General features: G+C 36.1%; 7 protein-coding genes across 7 annotated transcripts; 4 read left to right on the plus strand and 3 right to left on the minus strand.

Moving 5' to 3' along the window:
- The first annotated feature begins 4,186 nt into the window (after positions 1-4,186).
- On the plus strand, positions 4,187-6,798 carry LOC104764013 (delta-9 acyl-lipid desaturase 1-like). Its single transcript, XM_010487440.3, has 5 exons — positions 4,187-4,760; positions 5,178-5,318; positions 5,396-5,536; positions 5,668-5,774; positions 6,371-6,798. The coding sequence occupies exons 1-5, from the start codon at positions 4,431-4,433 to the stop codon at positions 6,567-6,569; spliced, it is 918 nt and encodes a 305-aa protein (XP_010485742.2). The 5' UTR covers positions 4,187-4,430; the 3' UTR covers positions 6,570-6,798.
- A 1,220-nt stretch (positions 6,799-8,018) lies between these two features.
- LOC104764004 (delta-9 desaturase-like 1 protein) lies at positions 8,019-9,847 on the plus strand. The gene is made up of 5 exons (XM_010487429.3): positions 8,019-8,465; positions 8,571-8,711; positions 8,842-8,982; positions 9,345-9,451; positions 9,550-9,847. Exons 1-5 carry the CDS (start codon positions 8,154-8,156, stop codon positions 9,746-9,748), a joined length of 900 nt encoding a protein of 299 aa, XP_010485731.1. The 5' UTR covers positions 8,019-8,153; the 3' UTR covers positions 9,749-9,847.
- A 1,925-nt stretch (positions 9,848-11,772) lies between these two features.
- LOC104778585 (delta-9 desaturase-like 1 protein) lies at positions 11,773-14,311 on the plus strand. Its single transcript, XM_010503038.3, has 5 exons — positions 11,773-12,121; positions 12,219-12,359; positions 12,475-12,615; positions 12,753-12,859; positions 14,043-14,311. The coding sequence occupies exons 1-5, from the start codon at positions 11,810-11,812 to the stop codon at positions 14,239-14,241; spliced, it is 900 nt and encodes a 299-aa protein (XP_010501340.3). The 5' UTR covers positions 11,773-11,809; the 3' UTR covers positions 14,242-14,311.
- A 180-nt stretch (positions 14,312-14,491) lies between these two features.
- Positions 14,492-15,096, minus strand: LOC147946518 (F-box protein SKIP16-like). Its single transcript, XM_087507977.1, has 3 exons — positions 14,901-15,096; positions 14,703-14,809; positions 14,492-14,602 (listed from the first exon to the last, which is right to left on the minus strand). Exons 1-3 carry the CDS (start codon positions 15,033-15,035, stop codon positions 14,524-14,526), a joined length of 321 nt encoding a protein of 106 aa, XP_087364103.1. The 5' UTR covers positions 15,036-15,096; the 3' UTR covers positions 14,492-14,523.
- A 2,683-nt stretch (positions 15,097-17,779) lies between these two features.
- LOC147946519 (delta-9 desaturase-like 2 protein) lies at positions 17,780-21,748 on the plus strand. Its single transcript, XM_087507976.1, has 4 exons — positions 17,780-18,214; positions 18,318-18,458; positions 18,581-21,167; positions 21,410-21,748. Exons 1-3 carry the CDS (start codon positions 17,903-17,905, stop codon positions 18,650-18,652), a joined length of 525 nt encoding a protein of 174 aa, XP_087364102.1. The 5' UTR covers positions 17,780-17,902; the 3' UTR covers positions 18,653-21,167; positions 21,410-21,748.
- Positions 21,680-23,682, minus strand: LOC104763995 (F-box protein SKIP16). Its single transcript, XM_010487418.3, has 5 exons — positions 23,382-23,682; positions 22,510-23,208; positions 22,205-22,423; positions 21,999-22,105; positions 21,680-21,910 (listed from the first exon to the last, which is right to left on the minus strand). Exons 1-5 carry the CDS (start codon positions 23,583-23,585, stop codon positions 21,832-21,834), a joined length of 1,308 nt encoding a protein of 435 aa, XP_010485720.1. The 5' UTR covers positions 23,586-23,682; the 3' UTR covers positions 21,680-21,831.
- Positions 23,683-23,810: 128 nt separating this feature from the next.
- LOC104763986 (putative hydroxyacylglutathione hydrolase 2, chloroplastic) lies at positions 23,811-26,515 on the minus strand. Its single transcript, XM_010487408.3, has 8 exons — positions 26,319-26,515; positions 25,669-25,851; positions 25,364-25,567; positions 25,133-25,256; positions 24,639-24,739; positions 24,464-24,538; positions 24,280-24,378; positions 23,811-24,151 (listed from the first exon to the last, which is right to left on the minus strand). The coding sequence occupies exons 1-8, from the start codon at positions 26,370-26,372 to the stop codon at positions 23,999-24,001; spliced, it is 993 nt and encodes a 330-aa protein (XP_010485710.1). The 5' UTR covers positions 26,373-26,515; the 3' UTR covers positions 23,811-23,998.
- Positions 26,516-27,664: the final 1,149 nt, after the last annotated feature.

Here is a 27,664-nt window from a genome sequence, read left to right on the forward strand (position 1 = left end):
ACAGTATAGCAGTGTATGTTTAAAACAGAGCATATCACAACTCGATTCATATGTTCATATCCGCTTTTTAAACAAATAAAATAAAATAAAGTATCTAATAGGAATAGCTAGATAGCAGAGCAGATTACGAATACTATTTTTTTTCTTTTTCAGAATGTATCTATACGTTGTTGGGATACAATCCAAGTCCCACATCTGTGGTGAGTGGTGAGGTACTGAGATCTCCTGTTCTAGCTAGAAGAAACCATTTACCGTAATTTCCTTATTAATCCATTAAAATTTTATAGGAGAGTAGTGTAGTTTTCTATAAAGATGGGTCTTATCTTACATTTTTAGGGTTGGTATCGTCCTGAATTGTAACGGGTGGCTTGCCTTTTTTTTACTTGGATAATTAATTAGTGTACTTACCCTACCTATAGATTGCTTTCGTACCTTCAATAATTCTAAATACTTACTATATTCTGCTTGACGGGGATGTATAAGTACAGAGTCTAGTGTTTGCTCGTGCTGCGGTGCATATCGGGTTTATTTGTCTGTAGCGCATTTTATCTTTTGTTCATATGTTTGTATAGTTATAGAAGTGTTTGTTTTCGTGGTAGATAAAGCACGTATAGAAAGTAACATCGGCTTTTCAATTATTGACGTAAAACATGTTTTCGATTGTTTCTATGGAGATGAATTATACTACTAGACAAAGACATGTTTAATTTATCTACTTAAAACACACATTAAAGTATATGCTCACCTCACATATTTGATATTTCTATGGCTCTTTTCATGTTTATCGCCCTTTTTTCTTTAATCAGGTGTGAGTAATCTAATACTAGTTGGGTAATGTGATCATTCACACATGATCAAAGTAAGTTAAAAAGAGCTATAAACCGGCTGCTTACGATTTTTTGTTCTGTATTTTTTAAAATGGATGGTGAATCTTCGGCCAAAAGTGATTACATGGGTACTTAAAGAAGATATACACTTGTGTTTAGAAAGCCATAACATTATACACAAACCCCAACTTGTTCAGACATCAGGATTTTTTTCGAACAAGGGAACGACAACTGATAGGGTCTGATCCTGTTCTACATTGGATCAGTGTTTTTGTCATAAAACTATCTTTGAATTCTTTTCATTTTCACGAGAAGAAAATGATGATAGAATATAATATCATGTTTTTTTTTTTTAATTTGCCTGATATATAATTTCTATTTTATTTCTGTAGTCCAGTAAAACAGTATCAGAGATTCAGAGGAGGTTCCAATCAATGGCGAGGCATGGCCTTGAATGAAGGCAAAACAGAGAGAACCGAAATGGACACCTACCCATATCAGATTGTCATTATATAAAATCCCAGAAATAGAGGAAATTAAAACGTTATAGAGATCTGTGATTCTTCATTTACTTTTTATGTTATAACCTAAGAGAATAGGTTAATTTTCTTTTAAAAAATGGTGTTACTTAAACTTATGGTAAAAGGTAATGAAACAATGGGTCGACCCCTTGTGGTTTTTGCAGGTGCATCATTGACTTTTTTGGCCCCAAATCTAATTAATGTCTTTTGTAGTTATGGTGCTGAATCTACCACACTGTGGCTTGTGGGTACTCCTTAGATCCTTTATATCTGCAAAATAATTCTATTGCCTGGCTGTACTCTATGGTTTATACATTCTATGCCCAGTGGTGATTTGAATGTACTCATTTTCTTTCGAAATTTCCGATCTTACGTGATTCACTTTTTTTTATGTCTTAGGATTGCTAAGCTGATTGCTGGTAGAGAATTACAGTGTTATGGTACCCCATAAAACTTATATATAATTTCGATATATTTCACAAGAACTCATGTTTTTTTTTCTAAGCCCTGAGTAATTAATGTTATCTCGTTACGATGTTGAGACTGCAAAGATATGGATAGATATCACGGAAATCTGTTATTCTGAATTAATATGGGTGAGGTATACATTTTATATAGAGATGTTTCAATGGACCAACAAGTCATAATTTGTGTGCTGTGTGCATGTATACAAAACTCATCGTTACGAGTATACTTTTATACGTACATTGCATGTATACAAAAATCATTGTTACGTGTATACTTTTAGACATACCGAAAGAAAAATATGGCCATACACATGGTGTTTGCATTTAAAGAGGGTCGAACTTGCCCATCACCCATCCATGTTTCGCAGAAAATATGTAGGTATTCTGCATTCATATCAAGTTAATAAATATTTATTGTTGGACTATTGAATCTCTTATCGTATAACTAGGAAATTTCTATAGGATAAGCTTCTACATGAGCTTGATATGCATTTCTTGTATCTATTTGAGCAGCATGTGTTTTTGACAATCCTGTGGTTAGTTCTTTTTATGACGAGACTTTTTTACCATTTTTTTTTTCTGTTAAAGCCACGACGAGACATATGCATCTGTATGTTTTGGATGTTTAATGGGTTCGCCTGTTCCTTCCAAACTGAAGAAGAATATTATTCTTGCAACAACAACAAAAAAAGCTAATTTAAGAGACATGGCTGCTATATATACAATTTGTAATTGTTGAAAATAAATCCTTTAGAAGTATATAGACCAAACCGTGTATATCGGATACCAAATGAATCAACCTTGTTAAATGTTTCGTCGGTTATTAAGGTTTCTCACTGAAATTTATTTACTTAGTCTCCACTGAGATTGTTTGGGGGAAAAAAAGATTTATACTTCACAGAATCTATTGAACTAGCAAATACCTTTCTAAGTTATACGTTAAAGTACATTTATTTTTGGTTTGATGAAATAGTAGAAGCTATATATAATAAATAAGTGCACGTAATATGTTTTTTTATAAGAAAAACGAAGTCAATATCGAGCTCCGTGTCACCTTCACTCTTACATGCATCTAGGGCTTCCAATAATTATAAAATTATTACTACAAGTCTACAACAAGTTAATGAAGCATTATGTCGCCTACGTCCCAACTGCAACAGTTTACTGATACAATGAAAAGAGACCATAGAGAAGGAACGTATTAGCTAAGTAGTCGTCAGCTCGAACAATTTGTTTATAATTTCCATTTTTTGGTTTGAAAGGTTAATAGTTTGTTCATAAGTTTGTATATCTCTTTCCCACATAAACGACTTTTAAATCACTAATTCTCAAGAGTAATTTAAAACATTCGCTTAACTAATAAAAATTCTCTATAGTATTACATTTCAATAGGATTTTTTTATGGACAATATTTTACTTTATATATTTAAGGATTTTTCTTCTAATGACCGCCGTAAAGTAAACAACGATATATGAATCGCCACACCGTAATAAACGTTTTTTTGCCAGTGACAAAAAAATTCCATTTTTTTCTTAGTTTTTCTTCTGTGTTTTTTGTTTGTTGGTTTGTTAAATGCTTAGTATTGGAAATTGGATACTTGCTACGAATTTCTTCTAAATTCAAAAATTATTTAATCTCTTTAGTTAGTCTTCTCTAGTATATATGCATGTGCTTTCCATATCTTTCTTAGTTTGGAGATTAGATGGTTGGTCACATGAATCGATCTAATTTCTTGCTTATTCAAGAAAGAATCGTTAGTCTTCTTTGGAATATATGCATGTTCTTCTTTCCATATCTTCCTGATTTGTGGAGATTAGATAGCTGCTAAGTTAGATTACGTGAATTATTTCCTTCCAACTTCAAGAAAAAGAGTGGTTTAATTTGTGCATGTGCTTTCCATTTCTTCCTTATCACTCAGGATGAGATGGTTGCTAAGCAATTGCATTAATTAATTTCATCCAAACTCACGTAAGCTACTTAATTGGGTTTTGAGATATTGGAGTCATGATGTTGCTTTGTCCACATACTACGAAAATAGTGATAATTTTATTTTATTTTTAAATGATAGTCAACATATTTCAAAGAAATAAAAGTGACAAAAAACCTAATTTATAATATAGATGTATACATCGAATCAGCATCCAATAAAATAAAAATAGTCGTACAAAACTACAAATAGAAGAACTGCATAAAATACAGGTATATACAGTAAATCACAATTCTAAATCAATATCGAGGGCTGTGTCAGCTTTATGCTAACACAGTTGCATGCATCTTTCTATGGATTCCAAGTCCAACAATAATAATAATATTTTTATTATCGAGCAAGTTAATGAAGTGATAACGACTACGTCCCAACTGCAACAATTTACAGGTAGGATAAAAGAAAGGTATAGCATGCATTAAAGAATAAATTACGGCGTCGGTTAATAAGTCAGTTTACTCTATTTCATTTTTCACACTCACTCCATGCTACTATAAATTACAAGGACGATACTCACAAACCTTAACCATTACAACACTCCTTCTGCAATCTTCATATCTAACTAAGAGTTTTTGTTTTCTCTCCCTCTCTCTCTCTCTCGTTTGTTTATATACATAAGTTTACTACAAGATGTCATTGTCAACGTTGGAGAAGGAGGAGAATCACCGGAAAATGGCCGCAGACAAGGCAGAGAAGGGGAGGAAGAAGAGGGCAATGTGGGAAAGAAAGTGGAAGAGATTGGACATTGTGAAAGCTTTTGCTTCCCTCTTTGTGCATTTCCTATGTCTCTTGGCTCCTTTCAATTTCACTTGGCCGGCCTTAAGAGTCGCCCTTATTGTTTATACCGTGGGTGGGCTCGGTATCACCGTCTCTTACCACCGAAATCTGGCTCACCGGAGCTTCAAAGTCCCTAAATGGCTCGAGTATTTCTTCGCTTATTGCGGCCTTCTTGCCATTCAGGTTCACCCTCTGTCATTTCTTTTTATTTTATTATTGAAACCGCAAAATTTCCAACCTCGTATTTATATATTTTCGTCATATCCATACTCATGCACGAATGCAAAACTTACCTATTCTCTTAAAAATTTAGTTATTTTTCCACATATATGTTTATACTAGTTCAGAAGGACTCGGGTCATCGTCAATCTTTAACTATATCCTTAGATTTTGGTCACAATCAAGCTATAATATCATGCTTTTTAGTTTTTAAATTTACATTATTTATGTTCTGATTGGTTGAGTTAACTGTTTTTTATGTATAATCAAACATCTAGCTAGTTGTAATAATTTCATGGACCCACCCGCATATCCTATGATTCTTAAAAACACTTATATATCACATCTCATTATGAGTATTTGTTTTGTTATTGAAATTAGGGAGATCCTATTGATTGGGTGAGCACACATCGATACCATCACCAGTTTACAGATTCTGATAGGGACCCGCATAGTCCTAATGAGGGCTTTTGGTTCAGTCACCTCCTATGGCTATTTGATACCGGTTACCTTGTAGAAAAGGTAATTAATTCTTGCGAGTACTAGATTAGTTCTTTTTAATCACAATTAAAATTTAATATAATGTTGTAATGGCACAGTGTGGAAGAAGGACAAATGTGGAGGACTTAAAGAGGCAGTGGTACTATAAATTCCTTCAAAGAACAGTCCTTTACCACATTCTAGCATTTGGTTTCCTCCTCTATTACTTTGGCGGTCTCTCGTTTCTTACTTGGGGAATGGTAATTTCTCTTTTATGCCTTTTGATTTTAGTTTTACCTAAAAAAAACAAGAATTGTAACAATAGTTATAAATAATAAATGATAAAGCATTAAAAAATTCTAATTTTGGTATGGTATTGGCGTATTTGTAGGGTATTGGCGTAGCAATGGAACATCACGTGACTTGCCTTATCAACTCACTTTGCCATGTTTGGGGAAGTCGGACTTGGAAGACAAATGACACTTCTCGTAATGTTTGGTACGTTGAAACTTTAATCAATCATGAATATAAACAAATGTCATTGAGAGTATACATATGTGCAACTTTTAATCAGTCGAATTATTATAGAAGAGACTGAAATTTTCATTTTTTACCCAGTGATAGCTTTTTTTTTTTTTTTTTTTTTTTTTTTTTTTTTTTTTTTAATTTTGAATTTTGAATTGGTGGAAGGGAAGATGCATCAACCAACTACCTCTCTTTTAAAAGGTCAATTAGAATATTTACTCTTGGCACATTGCCCATAAAAAACGTTCATGCATGACTTGACTAAACAGGAAAAGTTACTTCTTTTCCATCCCATTACAGACATATATATATTTTTAAAAATATTTACCATGGGATACCTTTTTTTGGACCACTCCAAAGGCATTTAGTTTACCATCAGAAAAACACCCGACATATACGTAGATCTTTTTTTATTGTGTTTTCTTTTGTGTGGCCCATCTTATTACTGCATGCATGTTAAAACATAGTAAGTTTTATATTATTTTTTCTAAAAAAAGAGAGAGGAAAATAGCATATATGTAGAAGAAATTAAACTAATCAAGTGTTGTTGGTTTAAAATGGTTATATAGGTGGCTATCAGTATTCTCGTTTGGAGAGAGCTGGCACAACAATCACCACGCATTCGAGTCATCGGCGAGACAAGGCTTGGAATGGTGGCAAATCGACATCTCTTGGTACATCGTCCGATTTCTCGAGAGTATCGGTTTGGCTACTGATGTCAAGTTGCCTTCAGATAGTCAACGACGTCGTATGGCATTGGTTCGTTGAAGAATATGGAATATATTCGACTTCTCGTCTCAATTAAGTTTGAAGTATTAGCTAATGTCTACGTACGTTTAAAGTTTTTTGGGTAAACGTAACACTTGTAATATTGTGCTATGCGGTGTTGTTTTTGTCTTGTGGTGTGTTTTGAACCAGCTTGCTTAATTAAGATACGTTTGTTTCCATGTGCACGAAATTTTAATATGCGTAATGAAGTTTATCACGGTCTTCTATTTTTTTGGTTTGTCTCTAACTCACGCAATTATGACTTATGACACAATGATCGGGTACTTATGACATCACACTAGTAAATTGCAAATTCCATTCAACAACATTATGATCATTTCTTACTTAAATATATTATTGGCTTATGGTGATGTGTATTTTGCCGTGGTTCATTTTTATTGGAGAACATGCAAGAAAAGTAACTTTAAGTAACAAGAAAAGATTAGGCGGAGTTAACAGAAACGGGCCAAACGGCCAGAGAGAGCAAAATGGTTGCTACCTGGCAAAGCACAATATGCCGCCAATTCCCTCCACCTTTTTTTTAAAACAGATTTGACTTTTATTTTAAAAAAAAAGTAAAAAAGAAGTGCTATTACTGAAGTTTTAATGGGTGAAATACAATGTTCAACTGAGAAAAAAAAGTTCAAAATTAAACGTTTAATGAAGCACCAAACCTAAAAGGCTAAAACGCATCCAAACCTAAAATGCATTATTTCTTCATCCATCGTCCTCTACAAACTCCAAACTAACCGAAAATGTTAGAGCTCAAAATTAAAATTAGAATTTTCATTTATTTGTATGTGATATATCATAACAACTACAATTTAAAAAAAATCAAGAAGAGATTAGCATACAAATATATAAAAATTCATATCCATATATATATATATATGTGTGTGTGTGTGTGTGTGTGATAATACTGATTATAATAGAAACAGATAAACAAATTTATATCCACTACTAATAGTTGCATTTACAATTTTTGTGACATACTAGTTGATAAAAAAATGACAATGCATTATATTTTTTTTATTATATACTGCACCGTACTTTTACAATCTTAGGACAGTTACTAAATATATTAAAGGTTACAAATTTCAAAACCTTAAATGTGAAGAGGTATCAACCTGCGTGTCTTTCATGACGTAAAAGCATCCTTAAAACCATTCTTTAAAACAATTACAAATGTCCCAAGATTTACACATGTGCCTATTATGCTTAACTCTTAATTCTCGGATTAACCAATCAAACCCGGATCGTTACGCATAAAATTAAATATATATCTTTTTAGAAAATAAAAAAAAGTTAGGCCAACCAAGTGGCTATGCATGTTGTTTTCCTAGCTACATCCTCATCTGGAGACGAGGCAAATACGAGTTAAAGTAGAGTGTGCAACTTTATGTTTTCGTTGTTAAGTAGTGATGATTACTCAAATCCACCGATACAATCCTTAATCTCCACGACATTCAGCTTCAATACATCAACATAACATCCTCTCCTCCCCTATATAACCAAACCCTTGGTCAAAATCATATAACTCATCATATCTCAATAAACAACAAACCCATATTCCTCGACGGTCCAATGGGGGACACTACTAAGGGCGATGACTCCAGCCAAAGCAAATCGCTGCGTAGGGAAAAGAGAGCGTACTTTTTCAGGAAATGGACCCGGATCGATCTGATGAGAGCTTCCGCTGTTGGGGTTGTTCATGTATTGTGTCTGTTGGCTCCGTTTAACTTCAAATGGGAGGCTCTCCAGTTCGGTGTGATGCTTGCCATAGTGACTAGTCTCAGCATTACATTCTCCTACCATAGGAACTTGACTCACCGAAGCTTTAAGCTTCCTAAATGGCTTGAATATCCCTTCGCTTACTCTGCCCTTTTTGCGCTTCAGGTATATTATATATCGTTTATAACCAAATATAGATACACAGCCAACGTATATCCCTCAGTGCGTTACCTTTGAAATTAAACGTCTATATATATTTTTTCTTTTCAGGGTCATCCGATAGATTGGGTGAGCACCCATAGGTTCCATCACCAGTTCACAGATTCAGACCGTGACCCACATAGCCCTATTGAAGGATTCTGGTTCAGTCACGTCTTTTGGATATTCGACACCAGTTACATTAGAGAAAAGGTAGAAAAATATTTATAATCTCTACAGTTAAACCCAACAAATCTATATGATTAAATCTTAAGTTATTATGAGATTTTAACAGAATATAAATATAGTATAACTAATGGCGAACGACCTACGATGTAAACAGTGTGGAGGACGTAACAACGTGATGGACTTAAAGCAACAATGGTTCTATAGGTTTCTTAGAAACACAATTGGTCTCCACATCTTAACCTTTTGGGGCCTCGTCTATTTTTGGGGCGGTCTACCTTACCTAACTTGCGGCGTGGTAAATTCTCTATCTTTTTTTTTTGGGTGCAAATCGTTTGAGTTAAATAAAAAAATTGGTTTATACGTTATGAATATTATACAAAAATTTTGACGTTTTGAAATATATATCCCACGATGTAGCAAAAAAAAACAAAAAAAATTCCATTATTATTTTAACCATTCACATCATATTTCCGACAAATGGTTCCATTGCGCATGTTAGAAATATAATCACTAAAATAATTTATTAATCTACTAAAACTAAATTAAAAGCACCTTGCAAGACTTTTGTTTTCGAATATTTTATTGTTCTTGTATTTCACTATTCATCCAACATACTAACTAACTAGCACATATATATGGTATTTTTTTTGGCAACAGGGTGTTGGGGGAGCAATAGGTTACCATGGGACTTGGCTCATAAACTCGGCCTGCCATATTTGGGGTTCGCAAGCGTGGAACACCAAAGACACCTCTCGTAACGTTTGGTATTTTTATTTAAGAACTCTATTCTTTATATATAGACCATTAAACCATAACCAGAACTGAAGGGAGATTAATATTGAGTGAATGTGCAATGGCGCAGGTGGCTTGGGCTATTCACGATGGGAGAGAGCTGGCACAACAACCACCATGCCTTTGAGGCGTCGGCTAGGCACGGACTAGAATGGTATCAGGTAGACGTAACTTGGTACCTCATTCGGTTCTTCCAGGCTCTCGGTTTAGCCACAGATGTCAAATTGCCTACTGATGCTCAGAAACGCAAGATGGCTTTCGCTCGTTAGTTAGAGCTCTATATCTATCTAAATTATATGTGTACCTCATATATCACTCCCTCATTTGTTATTTTATGTTAAATGGTTAAGAATAATTCTGTTCTCTCATGAACTTGTAAACTAGTTGTGATCCAACACATTTTAATACCTGAGTACATTTCACGCTGAATGAACAATAAAACTTAACGCATTATATCTTGAAAGAGTAACCGGACCTTGTGCGAGAAGATTTCAGAAGATGTCCGGTATTTCTTGACTCCCTTTTGGATGTCTCAAGCTAAAAAAAAGGAATATTAGCTAAGTAGTTTTGAACAATAGCATGCATTATAGAATAAATTACGGCGTCCCGGACTTCTCGCCATGCATTCAGCTTCGAGCGCTCATTCATTATTTTTGTTGTGGATGACATGCATCGTCAAACCACAAAAAATCCAACCTCGTATATATCACGTCACGAGTGCAATAGAACTTTTTACAATCTCGTAATTAACATATATATATATATATACATATATATATATATATATATATATATTTCTTTTCTTGTTACAAAATATGGGTCGTCGTTGGACCAATCTTACTAACAGTAATTTCAGTAACAAATTGCAAAAAGAGATGTGAGCTAGCTAGCTGGGTCTCAAGAAAATCTGAAACACCCAACTACTGGTTCAGAATAATCCTGGCCATCGTCAATCTTTACATTTACAACAGTACCGTTGGAACTGGGCAGAAATCCATAGCTATATTGTAATAGCTTTTTCTATTTACTTTGTTACTTAGTTGAGTTTACCTTTTCTTTAAATTAATATGTACAGTTGTGCATATATATATAGACCCACCACAAATCCTTACCTTTATATCTTAAGACTTGTAGAGAGACAACGACGACGTCGTATTGCATTGGTTCGTTGAAAATATGGAAGATATTCCGACTTCTCGTCTTGATTAAGTTCTACCACTTCTACCCAATAAACTGTCTAATAATTGTATCTACATCAATTCATATCCATTAGATTCTATTTTCACTCTATTAACAACATATTCAAAAATATCCAACCAATGGTTCAGTAATAATATAGGCTTCCGTTCGCCAGCCGCATTCACTTGGTTATCCTTAGAGGCTGTATGTACATAGTGCCCCACAACTATCAATAGTATACCACGAGAGTGCCCGCCCATCATCATATTAAATATCTGAAAATTAGTAAGTGAATTTAACGATTACAAACGTATTATATGTAGCAACTGGCAACCATTTTGACAGTTAACAAGTACGTATGCTTTAATTTCGTTTTTGTTTGTACGAATGTATCATGTATGTATGTTTTTCAATATGATTGACCAAGTAATTTACGCTGTCAATTCATATATACATTATATCATTCAAAAGATATCAATTTCTTTGATGTGGTGTAAAGGGAACATGTGAAACTACACTTAATTCGAAATATTAGAAGAATATAAACCTATTACATGTACTATATATATAATACATCTACAATATGCTATATAATTTACATATTGTTTACAATGTTACAAGAACAATAATGTTCGCTTAAATTGAGCGTAGCACAATAAAACATCCCACATTCAACAAGATAGAGCGGGCATATTAAATACGAGGTAAAGTGTATTAAGTCTATCTTTTCGTCCTTAGAGCATTTGCAATGGTAGTTTTTCAAGAAAATCTTTCATCTAAACAATAATTAATAAAATAATAAGTAGTATTACTTAATTGTGAAAGTCTCTCAGAATAGTATAAATTAAAAGAGTCTCTCATATAAGAAATCACGAGAGACTGCCACCTCTTTTTTTAGAGATTCATATAATTTAAAAATATTTTATTATTATTTTTAATATTTATTTTATGTGTGAGAGATTTTGGTGGGAGAGTTACCACTGCTCATTACTCAAATCTACCGACAGACACATTACTCTCCACAACAAATCGACTAAAATTCCCAACATCTTCCCCTATATAGTCAGACATTTGGTCAATCATAAGGCTCAAAACCAAAAAAGTATTGGTACTATTCATATCTCAGAGATAACAAACTCATTTCTCGTCCGATGGGTGACGCAGCTAAGTATGATGGCTCTAGCCAAATCAAATCAGAGCGCAAGGAAAAAAGAGTGTTTTTCTTAAGAAAATGGACCCAGTTCGATGTGGAGAAAGCTTCGGCTGTTGTAGTCGTGCATCTGTTGTGTCTAATGGCTCCATTTTACTTCAAATGGGAAGCAATCTTGTTCGGTGCGGTTCTCAGCCATGTGACTAACATTTTCATCACATTCTCGTACCACAGGAACTTGACTCACCGGAGCTTTAAGTTACCTAAATGGCTTGAATATTTATTCGCCTATATTGCTCTTTTCGCGTTGCAGGTAAATACTCTTTCACAAGAAAATGTAAAATGAAATTATCGATCGTACATCCAATATGTATACTCAGTTATATTGTTTATCTCTTTTTTCGTTTCAGGGTCATCCAATAGATTGGGTGAGTACACATAGGTTCCATCACCAGTTCACAGATTCGGACCGCGATCCACATAGCCCTATCGAAGGATTCTGGTTCAGCCATGTCTTGTGGATATTTGACTCCGATTATATCAGAGAAAAGGTAGCTAAACGTTTACAAAACGCACGTAATTCACCTTATGAATCGATCTTAATTAGTGATGAGAGTCCAAGATTTGTAATTAACATAAAGGTGAATGTTGTAATACTTGCTACAGTGTGGAAGACGTAACAATGTGATGGACTTGAAGCAACAATGGTTCTATAGGTTTCTTGCAAAGACAGCCGGTCTCCACATCGCAGCATTTTGGACCCTCATCTACTTATGGGGTGGTCTACCTTACTTTACTTGGGGCGTGGTAAGAATCTCTATGTATCCTAGCAATTAATTGATCTCTTCATTTTTTTTGCCCTTAAAGTATTAAAACTGGTATTTTCAAAAATAAATTTAATTCTCATTTTCAATTTTTTTTTTTTTTCCTTTTTTTGGCAACAGGGTGTTGGAGGAGTATACGCTTACCATATGACTTGGCTCATCAACTCGGCATGCCATATTTGGGGTTCGCAAGCGTGGAACACAAAAGACACCTCTCGTAACGTTTGGTATCTTCTATATATTGTTTTTTTTTCGTCGAAACAAGATTATATTAATTTCTGAAATCATGACAAAGTCGGTTCTTTAGCCACAAAGGCTGACATATCTTTGTATTTATTTAAAAACTTATCTACAAAAGTTAATCCCTAAATTTTTTCGAAAATATCATTACTTCAAATTTTTGTTTTCTAAATATTTTACATTTCATTTCAACTAAAAAATAACAGCAAAATCAATATAAAAACATAAATTATAATATATTTAACCGCACGTTCTATTGTGTTTTGAAAATATTCTATCTCTGAATCATTTACAAACAAAAAAACAACAATTTGATTTCTATTTTGTTTTCCAATACCGGTGAATTTTGATTCTTAACATAAGAATAACTTCAATTCACATTTATTTAAATATTATAATTAATATATACAAATTTAATAAAATTTTAAAATATTACAAATATGTTAATATAATATATAATATGGTTATATAATAGATGTGTTAGAATTAATAAAATATTATATAATTTGTGTTAATACGAGTTAAATATTCATTTTATTATTTTTCAACACTATTAATATTAGAATGTTTCACATAGAAAATCAAGTTTATTTAGCTAAGATTAATAATTAAATCATTAGGAACAATGTAACTTAATCATAGCGTATAAATGACTTATTATGTATTTAGATCCCTTATCTTTTTGTTATAATAATTAAAATCAAAATAAAATCTCAAACACTAAACAAAACAAACTAAATATAATGAACAAATGATTATGAAGTATATTACGGATTAATAATTAAAATAAACATTAAACGATACAAACTGTCGAAAAATTTAGTTATTCCTCTATTTATAAAACATCTATTATTTAACAAACAAATACAACAAAAATATAAAAAATAATAGAAATTATATGTAAACGATATATTGCGGATTAAAATATAGTTTTATTTACAATCTAGCACTATAGACCTATTCAAGAAGCGTCGCAAAACCAAACTAAACTAACCAAACAAACAAACAAAATTTATCCGAAAGACCAAAACCTATCCACAATGGGCCCAGTTTCAATTTGATTAGTGATTACTAAATCAAACGAATCCAGTTTAAATCTGGTTTAATTATAGAACTTTGTAAACTGAAAAACTTATATAACTAATACTGAGTAAATGTGTAATGGTGCAGGTGGTTAGGGCTATTCACGTTTGGAGAGAGCTGGCACAACAATCACCATGCCTTTGAGGCGTCGGCTAGGCACGGACTAGAATGGTATCAGGTAGACGTAACTTGGTACCTCATTCGGTTCTTCCAGGCTCTCGGTTTAGCCACTAATGTCAAATTGCCTACCGATGCTCAGAAACGCAAGATGGCTTTCCCTCATTAATGTCAGCTCTAAATCTATCTATTTCGTTAAATTATTACGTACTCTTTTTTTTTTTTTTTTTTTTTTTTTTTTTTTTGTTAAAGGGCATTCAATTATTACGTACTCTTCACTCACTCTTTTGTTGCTTATGTAATACTGCTAAGAATAATCTGTTCTCATGAACTTGTAAACCAGTTGATCCAACACCTTTGTATTTTTAAGTACATTGCATGCTGTATAGACTATGAAAACCGATATAACAGATAATCTCGAAAGAGTAACAAACCTTGAGCAAGAAAGAGTTCAGAAGATGTAGTCCGGTAACTCCAGAGGAAACTCTGCGACTTTGACTTCGAATTGACTCCCTTTTGGATCTCTCAGACTAAGAAAAAAGGAATCAAAAAGGGTCAAGATTCCAGTTAAATTTCAAAACTACAACATATGGTGGTCTGGATTCTTAACATCATATCATGAAAGCATACCTTCCAGGCACAAAGGTGAAAGAGCCTTCAATTGATCCAGCAGTTGTTGGAAAACTGGAACAACTCTCATACACAAACTCTTCCCCTCCGGCTTGTAAGAGCGGGTACTACAAATACACAAACCCAAACAAAGTTCATATCACAATAATGCTCCTTCAACCAACAAATTGTTATCTTAAACTAAGGCCAAACTATTACATTTCCTATCACAGCTTCTCCATTAACCTTGTCTATCACTTCATTATCAGCTCGGATAACCCAATGCCTCCAATACAGTTGGCAAGAGCTATGATGTGTCCCATTCAAGATGCATCCTTCTGGAACGAGAGACATCCGGATTGAATATGCATACCAGTATGCTGGTGGCTGATCCAAAGGATTAGATATTTCCGGAATAAAATCAGACGTCAGCTAGGCACAACCACCACCATGCCTTTGAGGCGGCGTCAGCTAGGCACGGATTGGAATGGTATCAGGTAGACATAACTTGGTACCTCATTCGGTTCTTCCAGGCTCTCGGTTTAGCCACAGATGTCAAATTGCCTACTGATACTCAGAAACGCAAGATGGCTTTCCCTCGTTAGTCAGAGCTCTATATCTATCTAAATTATATGTGTAGCTCATATATCACTCCCTCATTTGTTATTTTATGTTAAATGGTTAAGAATAATTCTGTTCTCTCATGAACTTGTAAACTAGTTGTGATCCAACACTTTTTAATACCTGACTACATTTCACGCTATATGAACAGTGTAACTTAACGCACTATCTTGAAAGAGTAACCGATCGAACCTTGTCAGAGAAGATTTCAGAAGATGTGGGCCGGTATTTCTTGACTCCAATCAAACTATATAAAAAAAGAAATATTAGCTTTAAGTAGTTTTGAACAATAGCATGCATTATAGAATAAATTACGGCGTCCTATTGCGCGTGGACTTCTCGCCATGCATTCAGGTTCGAGTGCAATAGAACTTTTTACAATCTCGTAATTCACAGATTTAATTCTTTTTTTTTCTTTTCTTATTACAAAAATATGGGTCGTCGTTGGATCCACCCGCCAATCCTACTAACAGTAGTTTCAGTAACAAATTGCCAAAAAAATTAGATGTAAGCTAGGGTCTCAATAAAATCTGAAACACCCAACTACTGGTTTAGAATAACTCTGGCCATCACAATTGTCTTTACATTTACAACAGTACCGTTGGAACTGATCAGAAATCTATAACTATATTGTGCTAGCTTTTTCTATTTACTTTGTTACTTAGTTAGTTGAGTTAACCTTTTCTTTAAATTAATATCTACAGTTAGTTAGTTAATTTGCCCACAAATCCTTAGACCTTTAATTTGTTTACTATCTCTCTTTCTGTAGCCTTCAGAGACACAACGACGTCGTATTGCATTGGTGCGTTGAAAATATGGAAGATATTCCGACTTCTCGTCTTGATTAAGGGCCTGACTGGTTCAAACGCTGCGGTTGCGGTTGCGGTTGCGGAAAATTGCGGAAGCGGGCGATTGCGGTTTCAAGCGTTATTAAGCGTTTTGAACGACTGGTTTAGCGGTTTAAAATTGGTGCGTTTGCGGGAGGTTTACGACTGGTTGATCAGCGGGTGCAATAGCGGTTGAAACATAATACATGTGATATATAATATATAAATTTTAAAAACACCCATTTTTTTATTAAACTTGATTTATAATTAAAATTTATTAAAAAAGTACTAAAATAATTATTCAAAAAACAAATAAATTTCATATTGAAATACTTATTCCTTTATGCATTTGGCTTTTCACTAAAAATTTAATCAAATAATTTGATAAATGACAAAACATATGCTTTAGATCGTAGATCTTTTCTCTTTTCTCTTAGATCTTGGCTCAGTAGTTTCATCGGTAGGAATAGTCATGTGAGAGTTGAGATGAGTCACTGGTGATTTGTTTTAATATTTTTTACAAATAATCTTATTTTCTTAAATTTCTGATAAAATATTATATTTATTTAGATTTTTTTTGAACTTATGTACGATGTGCCATTAAATTTACATCAAGTTTTTTGGGTTATTGTTAATTAGAATATTATTTAATTCTAATTGTTTATTTTATAATCTCTGCAATCATATTCGTATTTCATTTTTTTCCATCCTTAATGAGTAAAATGGATAGATTGAAGATATAACAAAAAAAAAATCATTATCATTGATTTCTTTTAAGTTTTTTTACAAAAAAAAAAAAAAAAAAAAAAAAATTCAATCGCAATCGCCCGCAACCGCAAACGCTTGCGGGAGACAGCTTTTGAAATTCAGTGGTTTGAAGCGATTGGAAGCGATTTGGAGCGACTGGGAGCGATTTGTGTGATTGGTTCCAATCGCTAGCAACCGCTACCACCCGCAAACGCAGCGTTTGCGGGAGGTAGCGGGAGAACCAGTCACCACCTAAGTTTTACGACTTCTACGGTTCTACCCATCATATTAAATATCCAACCAATGGTTTAATAATAATGTAGGCATCCATCCATCATATTTAAAATATCTGAAAATTAGTAAGTGAATTTAACGATTACAAACGTATTATATGTAGCAACTAGCAACCATTTTGACAGTTAACAAGTACGTATGCTCTAATATTGTTTTTGTTTGTACGAATGTATGTATGTTTTTCTATATTCTAAATTTCAATATGATTGACCAAGTAATTTACGTTGTCACTTATATCATTCAAAAGATATCAATTTCTTTGATGTGATGTAAAGCGAACATGTGAAACTACACTTAATTCGACATATTAGAAGAATATAAACCTATTACATGTACTATATATATAATACATCTACAATATGCTATACTTTACATATTGTTTACAATGTTACGAGAACAATAATGTTCGCTTAAATTGAGCGTAGCACAAGAAAACATCCCACATTCAACAAGATAGAGCGAGCAAACTATTATTATTATTATTTTTTTTTTTTTTAGAGCGGGCAAATTAAATACGAGGTAAAGTGTACAAGTCTATCTTTCCGTCGTTAGGTAGTGATGATTACTCAAATCCACCTATATATACAATCTTTAATCTCCACAACATTCAACTAAAATTACCAACATCTTCCCCTATATAATCAGACCTTTGGTCAATTGTAAGGCATAACTCAAAAAGTATTTGTACTATTCATATCTCAAAGATAAAAAAACTCATATCTCGACGGTCCGATGGGTGAAGCAGCTAAGTTTGATGGCTCTAGCCAAAGCAAATCAGAGCGCAAGGAAAAAAGAGCTTTTTTCTTAAGAAAATGGACCCAGTTCGATATAGAGAAAGCTTCGGCTGTTGTAGTCGTGCATCTGTTGTGTCTAGTGGCTCCATTTTACTTCAAATGGGAAGCAATCTTGTTCGGTTGGATTCTCAACGTAGTGACTAACATTTGCATCACATTCTCGTACCATAGGAACTTGACTCACCAGAGCTTTAAGTTACCTAAATTGCTCGAATATTTATTCGCCTATTCTGCTCTTTTCGCGTTGCAGGTACTGTAAAATACTCTTTCACAAGAAAATGTAAAATGAAATTATCGATCGTACATCCAATATGTATACTCAGTTATATTGTTTATCTCTTTTTTCGTTTCAGGGTCATCCAATAGATTGGGTGAGTACACATAGGTTCCATCACCAGTTCACAGATTCGGACCGCGATCCACATAGCCCTATCGAAGGATTCTGGTTCAGCCATGTCTTGTGGATATTTGACTCCGATTATATCAGAGAAAAGGTAGCTAAACGTTTACAAAAAGCACGTAATTCACCTTGTGAATCGATCTTATATAATAACTGATGAAATTCCAAGATTTGTAATTAAAATAAAGGTGAATAATGTTGTAATACTTGCTACAGTGTGGAAGACGTAACAATGTGATGGACTTGAAGCAACAATGGTTCTATAGGTTTCTTGGAAAGACAATGTGATGTGACCCCGGACTACGGACGTGGTTCACGGACGTACGGACGGAAGATACAGCGGAGCGGATCGAAGAAGCGGTTCGGTTAGGGACGAGAATGGACGCGAATGGACGCGGAACAGCGGACGTACGGACGGATGGTCGGACGCGGTGGACGCGGCCGATAAACGAACGTACGGACGCGTCGGATGGACGAGTGAGCGGATGGAACGCGGATGGGAACAGACGCTGCGTACAGACGAACGCCGCGGATGGAGCGATGTACGGAAGGAAACGGGACCAAGGACGACAAGAACGGACGGAGAGAGATTCGCGAGGAGATGCTCGACTCGTTTGTCTCTCGGATAGATGGGGATGAATGGACGGTGGATTGAGTCGACGACACACGGGAGATGGCTCGGCCCGTGATACGGTCGGACTAAAAGGTCATGAACCCGGTTCTTGAACCTTCTAGGGTTTCTCTAGAGCCAAGTCCCGGACTTGAGCGGGAGAGAGGAATGAACAAAGATCCAATCTTTGGGCCAATAATTTCTATATTCCAGTCTTTCTTTTACAATGAGGGTTTAGGCCTTTATATAGGCAAGCTTACATAAGGGGGACACTAAAACCCTAGACGCGCGGCCATGATCTGAACCATACACTTGGCCATACACTTTGTGGACGGTTTGTAGTATGAACCCAAGTCATCACTATCGGAATCATCGTATAGATTCATCCTTGGCTCGTTAAGGCGCGTAGCTCGTGACATAGACGGCCAATAGTAGCCCGGTGATCCATGCCCGTGGTCCTCTTGATCCAACCCTTCTTCATAGTATTCATTGTACCATGATGCGTCCTGGGTAGCCTCTTGTCCGGACTCAGTACCGTGGATTTCGTTGTACCATGGTTCGTCCTCGGTAGCCCCTAGTTCCGGTTCACTACCATGGTGTTCTTGGTACCATGGTTCATCATCGGAATAACGATCTTCGTGCTCCATACTTGATCAATGTCGAATCAAGCATTGGCTAACGATCACGGAATTGGAACTACGTACGATCAACGGTACGGACGGCCAATGGTGGTCGGACGTCGGTACGGACAACTGGTACGGATGGCGGTCGCGGTACGGACGGCTGTCGCGGTACGGCCGACGGTTGCGGTATGGACGGCGGTCGCGGTATAGACGGCGGTTGCGGTACGGACGGCGGCTGCGGTACGGACGGCGGTTGCGGTACGGACGGCGGTTGCGGTACGGACAGCGGTTGCGGTACGGACAGCGGTTGCGGTACGGACGACGATTGCGGTACGGACGGCAGTCACAGTACGGTCGACTAGTGCGAGCAACGGTACGGACAGCCAACGGCTGTCGTATGGGACGATGGTCAGCGTACGGACGGCGAGGGCGATCGATCGGAGACAATGGTCGATGATCGCGGTGCGTCCGGCTCTCAGTTTGCGGTTGCTTCTCGACCTTGGACGTGTGCTTTGTCTGTTGGACCACTCTTGCACACCTGTCCGCAAAATGACGCGTTTTGCTTTAGTGTAGGGAATATTCTAAGGCAAAGCGGATATTCAATGATTAAGAGCAAGGAACCAATGATGGAACTAAAGCAAAAAGCAAAAAGCAACCTACAAAACGACAAAAGAAAAGAACTTTGACGCAAAACGACTATCCTAGGACTGACACGCGTCTAAGGACCACAACTAACAAGGAAGGCAAAATAAAGCAAAGAACTTTAACGATCTACACCCTAAAAACATCGAAACCAAAAGCAAGTCACCCTAAAAAGATATAGCACAAACAACTCAAGAACATAAACAAGAACAACAAGAATATAAAAGCAACGAGAACGAGCAAGAACAAACAAGAAACGAGATGGAATCTATCAACCTAGAACACAAAACGAAACTAACAACCTATAGCACACAAGATTCAAACTTTAAACAAAATGAGACGAGCGGAGCGGATCGGAGAAGCGGTTCGGTTAGGGACGAGAATGGACGCGAATGGACGCGGAACAGCGGATGTACGGACGGATGGTCGGACGCGGTGGACTTTAAACTTTAAGCAAATGATACAGCGGAGCGGATCGAAGAAGCGGTTCGGTTAGGGACGAGAATGGACGCGAATGGACGCGGAACAGCGGACGTACGGACGGATGGTCGGACGCGGTGGACGCGGCCGATAAACGAACGTATGTACCGGTTCTCACCGCGGTACGGTCATGACCCGGGTTCCATCACAATGGGTCTCCACATCTCAGCATTTTTTACCCTCATCTACTTATGGGGTGGTCTACCTCACTTAACTTAGGGGCGTGATATAATCTCTATGTATCTTAGCAATTAATTTCTTCATAAAATTTTCGTTAATCTACCTTACATAAATTCTCATTTTCAATTATTTCTTTTTTTCCTCTTTTTTTTTGGCAACAGGGCGTTGGAGGAGTATTCGCTTACCATCTGACTTGGCTCGTCAACTCGGCATGCCATATTTGGGGTTCGCGAGCGTGGAATACCAAAGACACCTCTCGTAACGTTTGGTATTTTATTTACAAACTGGAATCTCTATAGACCTATTCAAGACACGTCGAAAAACCAAACCAAACAAAACAAAATATTATCCGAAAGACCAAAACCTATCCACAATGGGCCCAGTTTCAGTTTGATTAGTGATTACTAAATAAAACGAATCCAGTTTCAGTCTGGTTTAATTATAGAGAACTTTATAAAATGAAAAACTTATATAACTAATACTGAGAAAATGTGTGTAATGATGGTGCAGGTGGTTAGGGCTACTCACGTTTGGAGAGAGCTGGCACAACAACCACCATGCCTTTGAGGCGTCGGCTAGGCACGGACTAGAATGGTATCAGGTAGACGTAACTTGGTACCTCATTCGGTTCTTCCAGGCTCTCGGTTTAGCCACTAATGTCAAATTGCCTACCGATGCTCAGAAACGCAAGATGGCTTTCGCTCATTAATGTCAGCTCTAAATCTATCTACTTCGTTAAATTATACGTACTCGTCACTCACTCTTCTGTTGCTTATGTAATACTGCTAAGAATAATCTGTTCTCATGAACTTGTGAACCAGTTGATCCAACACCTTTGTCTTTTTGAGTTTTAAGTACATTGCATGCTGTGTGAACAACAAAAACTGACATAACAATCTCGAAAAAGTAACAAACCTTGAGCAAGAAAGAGTTCAGAAGATGTAGTCCGGTAACTCCAGAGGAAACTCTGCGACTTTGACTTCGAATTGACTCCCTTTTGGATCTCTCAGACTAAGAAAAAAGGAATCAAAAAGGGTCAAGATTCCAGTTTAATTTCAAAACTACCAACATATGGTGGTCTGGATTTTTAACATCATACCTTCCAGGCACAAAGGTGAAAGAGCCTTCAATTGATCCAGCAGTTGTTGAAAAACTGGAACAACTCTCATACACAAACTCTTCCCCTCCGGCTTGTAAGAGCGGGTACTACAAATACACAAACCGCATTAGAAAACCAAAGTTTATATCACAATTATGCTCCTTCAACAAACAAATTGTTATCTTAAACTAAAGCAAAACTATTACCTTTCCTATCACAGCTTCTCCATTAACCTTATCTATCACTTCATTATCAGCTCGGATAACCCAATGCCTCCAATACAATTGGCAAGAGCTGTGATGTGTCCCATTCAAGATGCATCCTTCTGGAACGAGAGACATCCGGATTGAGTATGCATACCAGTATGCTGGTGGCTGATCCAGAAGATTAGATATTTCCGGAATAAAAACAGACGAAGCACGTACCTGCATTTATTAATAAACAAACAAGCCTTTTCATTCAACAATCCACAAATCCGAATATCAAATTACTAAGTAAGTCATTTGCTTACCTGCACACCATTAGTTATGGAGACAGAACACAAGGGAGGAAGTTCCGGGAACAAACTGATACTTTTGACATTGTCCTGTACACAGATTTTTATAGTACCGGCTTGTAACCGCCTGCCATGTTCTTCCAACCAAAGCAGCAACGCATCCTGTGCCTGATCGCCGTTGATATCATGAACCGATCTAACCAAAGAATCCGGTACACAAGGAAGTAACTGGCGGTTACTTGTCCCAGTATAAAGCTTTCCGTTTGTGCAGTCTAGGAAAAAGATTTTCAGACTAGCCACTACGGATGCAGCCACAACGATAAGGTTTGAAGTGTTGGAGAAACCAAGGTGGCGCATGGTTTCCTTTGTCTCCCTTATGATTTCCTTAAGAGGTAGCAAGTAGACATTAACTTCATGAGTGTAAGCAGAGTAGCCACCTATAAGCCCCAAAGACCCATCAAGCCCATTAGAGGAAGAAAGCTCTTGACCATCAACGAAACGGTAGAGAAGCCTTGTGGGAAGAGGAAGCTTCACTTTGAGAAGAGTCTCGAATTCTTCAAGTTCATCTTCTGTAGCACATTTCCTTAGTGTTGCTTTTGCTTCAGGGAAGTTTAAGCTTAACCATAGTTTGAGGTTGTCCCAACAAAGTGTAACTCGTTTAACAAGATTCCAAGGGTACATTCTAAATGACTCCCTCCACAACTGATACGCTGTCTGAAGAATTAAGAGAGAAAAACAAAAAAATCAAAACTTTAAGATAGACACAGAGATCAAAACCTAAACTTTACAGTGTCAACAGCCCTCAAAGAACGAACGTTCGGACTCAGAACTGATCAAATTCAGGTAAATTTAAATACAAGAAAGGTAAAGAAAGGAGTGAAATTGACCTTGAAGGAAGGCACAGGATCTCCATGGGGATCGAGTGGAGTAGAGATATTAAGATCACGGGAACAAAAGATCGACCAGAGAGATTCCTCGGAGGCGGAAACCCTAAGGCTTTTACTGACACAAGCCACTCTCCCTGTGCTTTCAGGACCGATCTTGGATAGTACGATGTGGAGAACCAAATCTCCTGCATCCTCTAGCCCCATAGCTTTTCGTCTCAGACAACGACCCCCTTCTTGCTTTTGACTTTTGTCGGTCGGCTCTGTTTCAGTTCTTGGAATGTTTTCGATATCATCTACTTACTTGGTGTGTTGGCACTTGATTAAGTCGGTTACTTTAGTATCTCCACTAAATAAAATACAAAATTCGATTGTACACTAAAGAAACGTGGATACAGAGTGACCGAACCAAAACTTGTTCGAAAGAAGAAATTAAGGCAAGAAAAGAAACAAATTGAAGTTTTAAACTTTACAACAAAAGAAAATATAATCATCGAGTATGATGACTATGAATTCACTACTAGGAGTTTATGGTCAAAACTCGAACACATCTTATTCAGCAACATTACATATTAAACCGAATCTCAACATCATCATCTGTACAGAGGAGGAACCATTAGCTAAGCTTTGAAATTGTCCTTTGCTCTTCTTATAATACCCAGAGATTCTGCTTCATCTGCTGTCTCTGGAATACTTAAAGCCCGACGGATATCTGTGTTCCAAGCACGGAGGAACGGGTTACAAGCTTTCTCCATCTTCATCGTTGTTGGAATCTGAGATTTTGCAGGCACAAAATCAGTCAAGAAAACCATCTTGATCGTTTCAATTACTTTGGAGAAAACTAATCGGGTTCTAGGAGAAGCTAGTCCAATGAAGTAAAATGAAATGAAAGAAAGATTACCGTTGGTAACTTCTTGTCACGGAGCTCTTCAACGTAGGCTGCATAAGACTGGAGTACTTCATTAGTTGGTTCTATAGACAATGCAAACTTGGAATTACTCTGCAAAATTACAAATCATTCGATCAGATGGGATTTACACGTCTGTGGTATTTTTATATGGAAACACCCAATAAAGATAACAAACCAGTGTATATTCATGGCCACAATATACGCTTGTGTCGTCCGGCAAAGCAATTATCCTCTGGAGAGAAGCTAGCATCTGCAGAACAAGATGCAGGTTGTTGGAAAACCAATTTAAAAGAGTCAGGTTCAGAGAGAACAATAGTTACACATGAAAATTTAAGATAAATGATGTTTACCTGCTCTGGGGTACCTTCAAAGAGCTTACCACATGATAAGCTAAATAAGGTGTCCCCTGTGAAAATTGCTCGCGCCCCTGGAAAGTAGAAACTAATATGGCCTACAAACAGAAAAGAGGATATTAAAATGGGGACAAGACTAAGACATTCAGAGATGCTAACGCTTTTTAGACCATCAAAGCTCTAATCAGAGGACCAAGGGAAATACAAAGTTCTTAGAACCTCGAAGAATACTATGATTTATGATAAAACCAAAACTTTTTAGAATAGAAACTTAATTATGTGAATCTATAAAAAATATACAACATCTTGAAGCTCAAATTGGTAATTAATGCTACGGACGAATAAACTATACAGGGCATACAAGGAAGACATATAGCATAAGAATATGGATTGGATAACTAAATTTTGAACTAATCTGAATCAGAAGTATATAAACTAAAACTTTGAAAGGAGTAAACTTTGCATTTAAGACGAGACGACATGTAACCAACCTATTGTGTGGCCAGGAGTTTCCATAACATGTACTTCATGGCCAGCAAACATCCATTTGTCACCATCTTTTAAGGCTATATCAATTCCAGGAATCCGGTCCCTATCTACAGCTGAGCCAATCACCTAAGTACAAGCAACATCATAGTTTGGACTTAATTGTTACATCAAAAGTCTAGATAACATATTATCCACAATATGGACAGAGAGAGAGTGAAGTAACATTCTCCTACCTTTGCACCATACCTGTGTTTTAGTTCTAAATTCCCACCAGTGTGATCATAGTGGTGATGTGTATTTAAGATATATGTTAGATTTCGACTATGCTTCTGCAGCGCATTCATAACAGGTACAGCTTCAGAAGGGTCAACCACACCAACTGTACCAGTATCCTCATCATGTAAAATATAAGCATAGTTGTCCGTAAGACATGGCACCTGCAGAGAAAATTAGCTTTATTTGCCAAGAAACAAAAGGATTACGAAGCAAAATTAATAAGGAATAGAGTTTAAGGCATGTGAAAAAGCAACACACAGACCAGTTCAATCTGCAATGAGGAAGAGACATTGGAGACAGTGCAGAATCTTGAAACGCGAACGGATTTACCAGCACCACGGAGAGTTCTAAGAGGGGAAGAGAACAGCTTCATCACACCAGAGACAAAACCCTTTCTGAGATGAAGCTGTCTCACGCATGGACTTAGACATGGCTGAGTTGTTAGCTTCAGATAAAAACAGATAAAAAAAAGAGACTAATCAAAAGATATGGACAAGAAGGCTTCAAAAATATACATACAAGAAAAGTCACAGCCAAAGACTGAATATTTTTCAAACAAGAAAAGTCACAAACCAATATCTTTTAGCTTTTTAAGCAATGAGCTAGTGAGCTTGAATCAACACAAGTCATGTATTCATGTATACAACCAGAATTCTCAACTCAGTTTTTTCTAAAAAAAGAGTTAATAGACTGGAAAATTATAAATAAAAAATCATCCATAACGAATTAAGAAACTTTTGTATAATCCAAGCTTTTAAACATCGAAATTTCAAAACTTTGAACAAGAAAACAGTTACGAGTAATCTCTACTTAATTATGCATAGGGAAGGAGTGAACCCTAAAATTGGTGAGTAAATTCAATCCGGAGACGGAGACTGAGACAAGAATGAGTAAAATTCAAGAAATACAAACCCTAGAACATCGAAAGAAGGAGGCCGCAGAGGAAACTTTAGCGATAGCTTGCATCTCTCTTCGCTCGATTGATTATAGAAGAGTGACACTCCACGCGATTCTAGTTTCTACAGAGAGAGAGAGAGAGAGAGAGAGAGAGAGAGAGAGCTCACGAAAGTGACAACAGAAACCGACCCAAGCCACCCTTTTACTAAACCAGACCGAACCAAATCAAACCAAACCACTGTTAATATTCGTATATAATAATCTTCTTAATTAATGTAAAAAATAATAGGTTTATGACTTTGCACATTCAATAAACTGTACTAGGTTTGACTTTGAAATATATAACTTTTTAGATTAGTGATTTTACACATTCACATATATATTTTTCTTTCGAAATTTCCCGTTCGGTAAATACGTATAAAGCACGCGGCAGGCAGAAGTACAGAATGAGGTGTACACGTACATGAGGTGAAGGCAGGCGCGTACGCACTTGCTTTGTTAATGTTAGACCGATTATGTTAATACACTTCTTAACCTTGTAGAGTTGTAGTATATTTATATCCTATATTCCATGCGTTTGACTCGAAACGTGACTTTTACTTTTCAATCATTTTATTATTTAGTATAATCAACTTTTATTTGTACATCTCCAACCATATGTTCTTCTAACGCCATCTTGAAGTTCATCTCAATATGAAACCAAAAGAAACCCAAAAAGTACTATATTTGTATTGTTTCTTGTTTCTTGTTTAATTATACTATCTGATGTATGTATGTATAACAGAGACTACGTTGTCAAAGATAGACCAAGCTTAAACCGAAATTCTAATCTGGTCTTTTGTTGCGGTTATACGCTTATACTCCGCATTTTCCAGTGGTCTAAGGCGAGCCGACCGAGTCGTTTTGTAACTTGTTTTGATCCGTTTTCATCTCATAATTAGTCCCAAGTAAAGTCAAGCACTCAAGCCTTCAAACTTTCTTGTGAGACAAATTAATGCAAGTCAACCCAACAGACCTTGTACATATATACATACGCGCACACATGTGGCAGTTATATGTAGAGCCAATTTTATATAACTAGCTATAACTGAGAAGATAAACAAATTTTTAATGAAAAAAAACCTGTAAGCCAAGTAATGTTTCAATGTTTATATTAAACAAGGAATCTCTTTTCATATACTGAGTAGATTTGTTTTAAATTTCCAATTGTGTTTAATTATACAAAAAATATAATAAAATTTTTGACTAAAAGCGGCGAGGGGATTAGTCGTTTGTGGCTCATTATTGATTTATTGTACAATGACACGGATATATACAACATTTTTAAGTACTTATCATCCATAATCCATTGCAACATTGTA

Source organism: Camelina sativa, chromosome 3 (genome assembly GCF_030686135.1).
Source record: "Camelina sativa cultivar CO46 ecotype springtype chromosome 3, ASM3068613v1".
In the NCBI taxonomy this organism is placed as follows: Eukaryota; Viridiplantae; Streptophyta; class Magnoliopsida; order Brassicales; family Brassicaceae; genus Camelina; species Camelina sativa.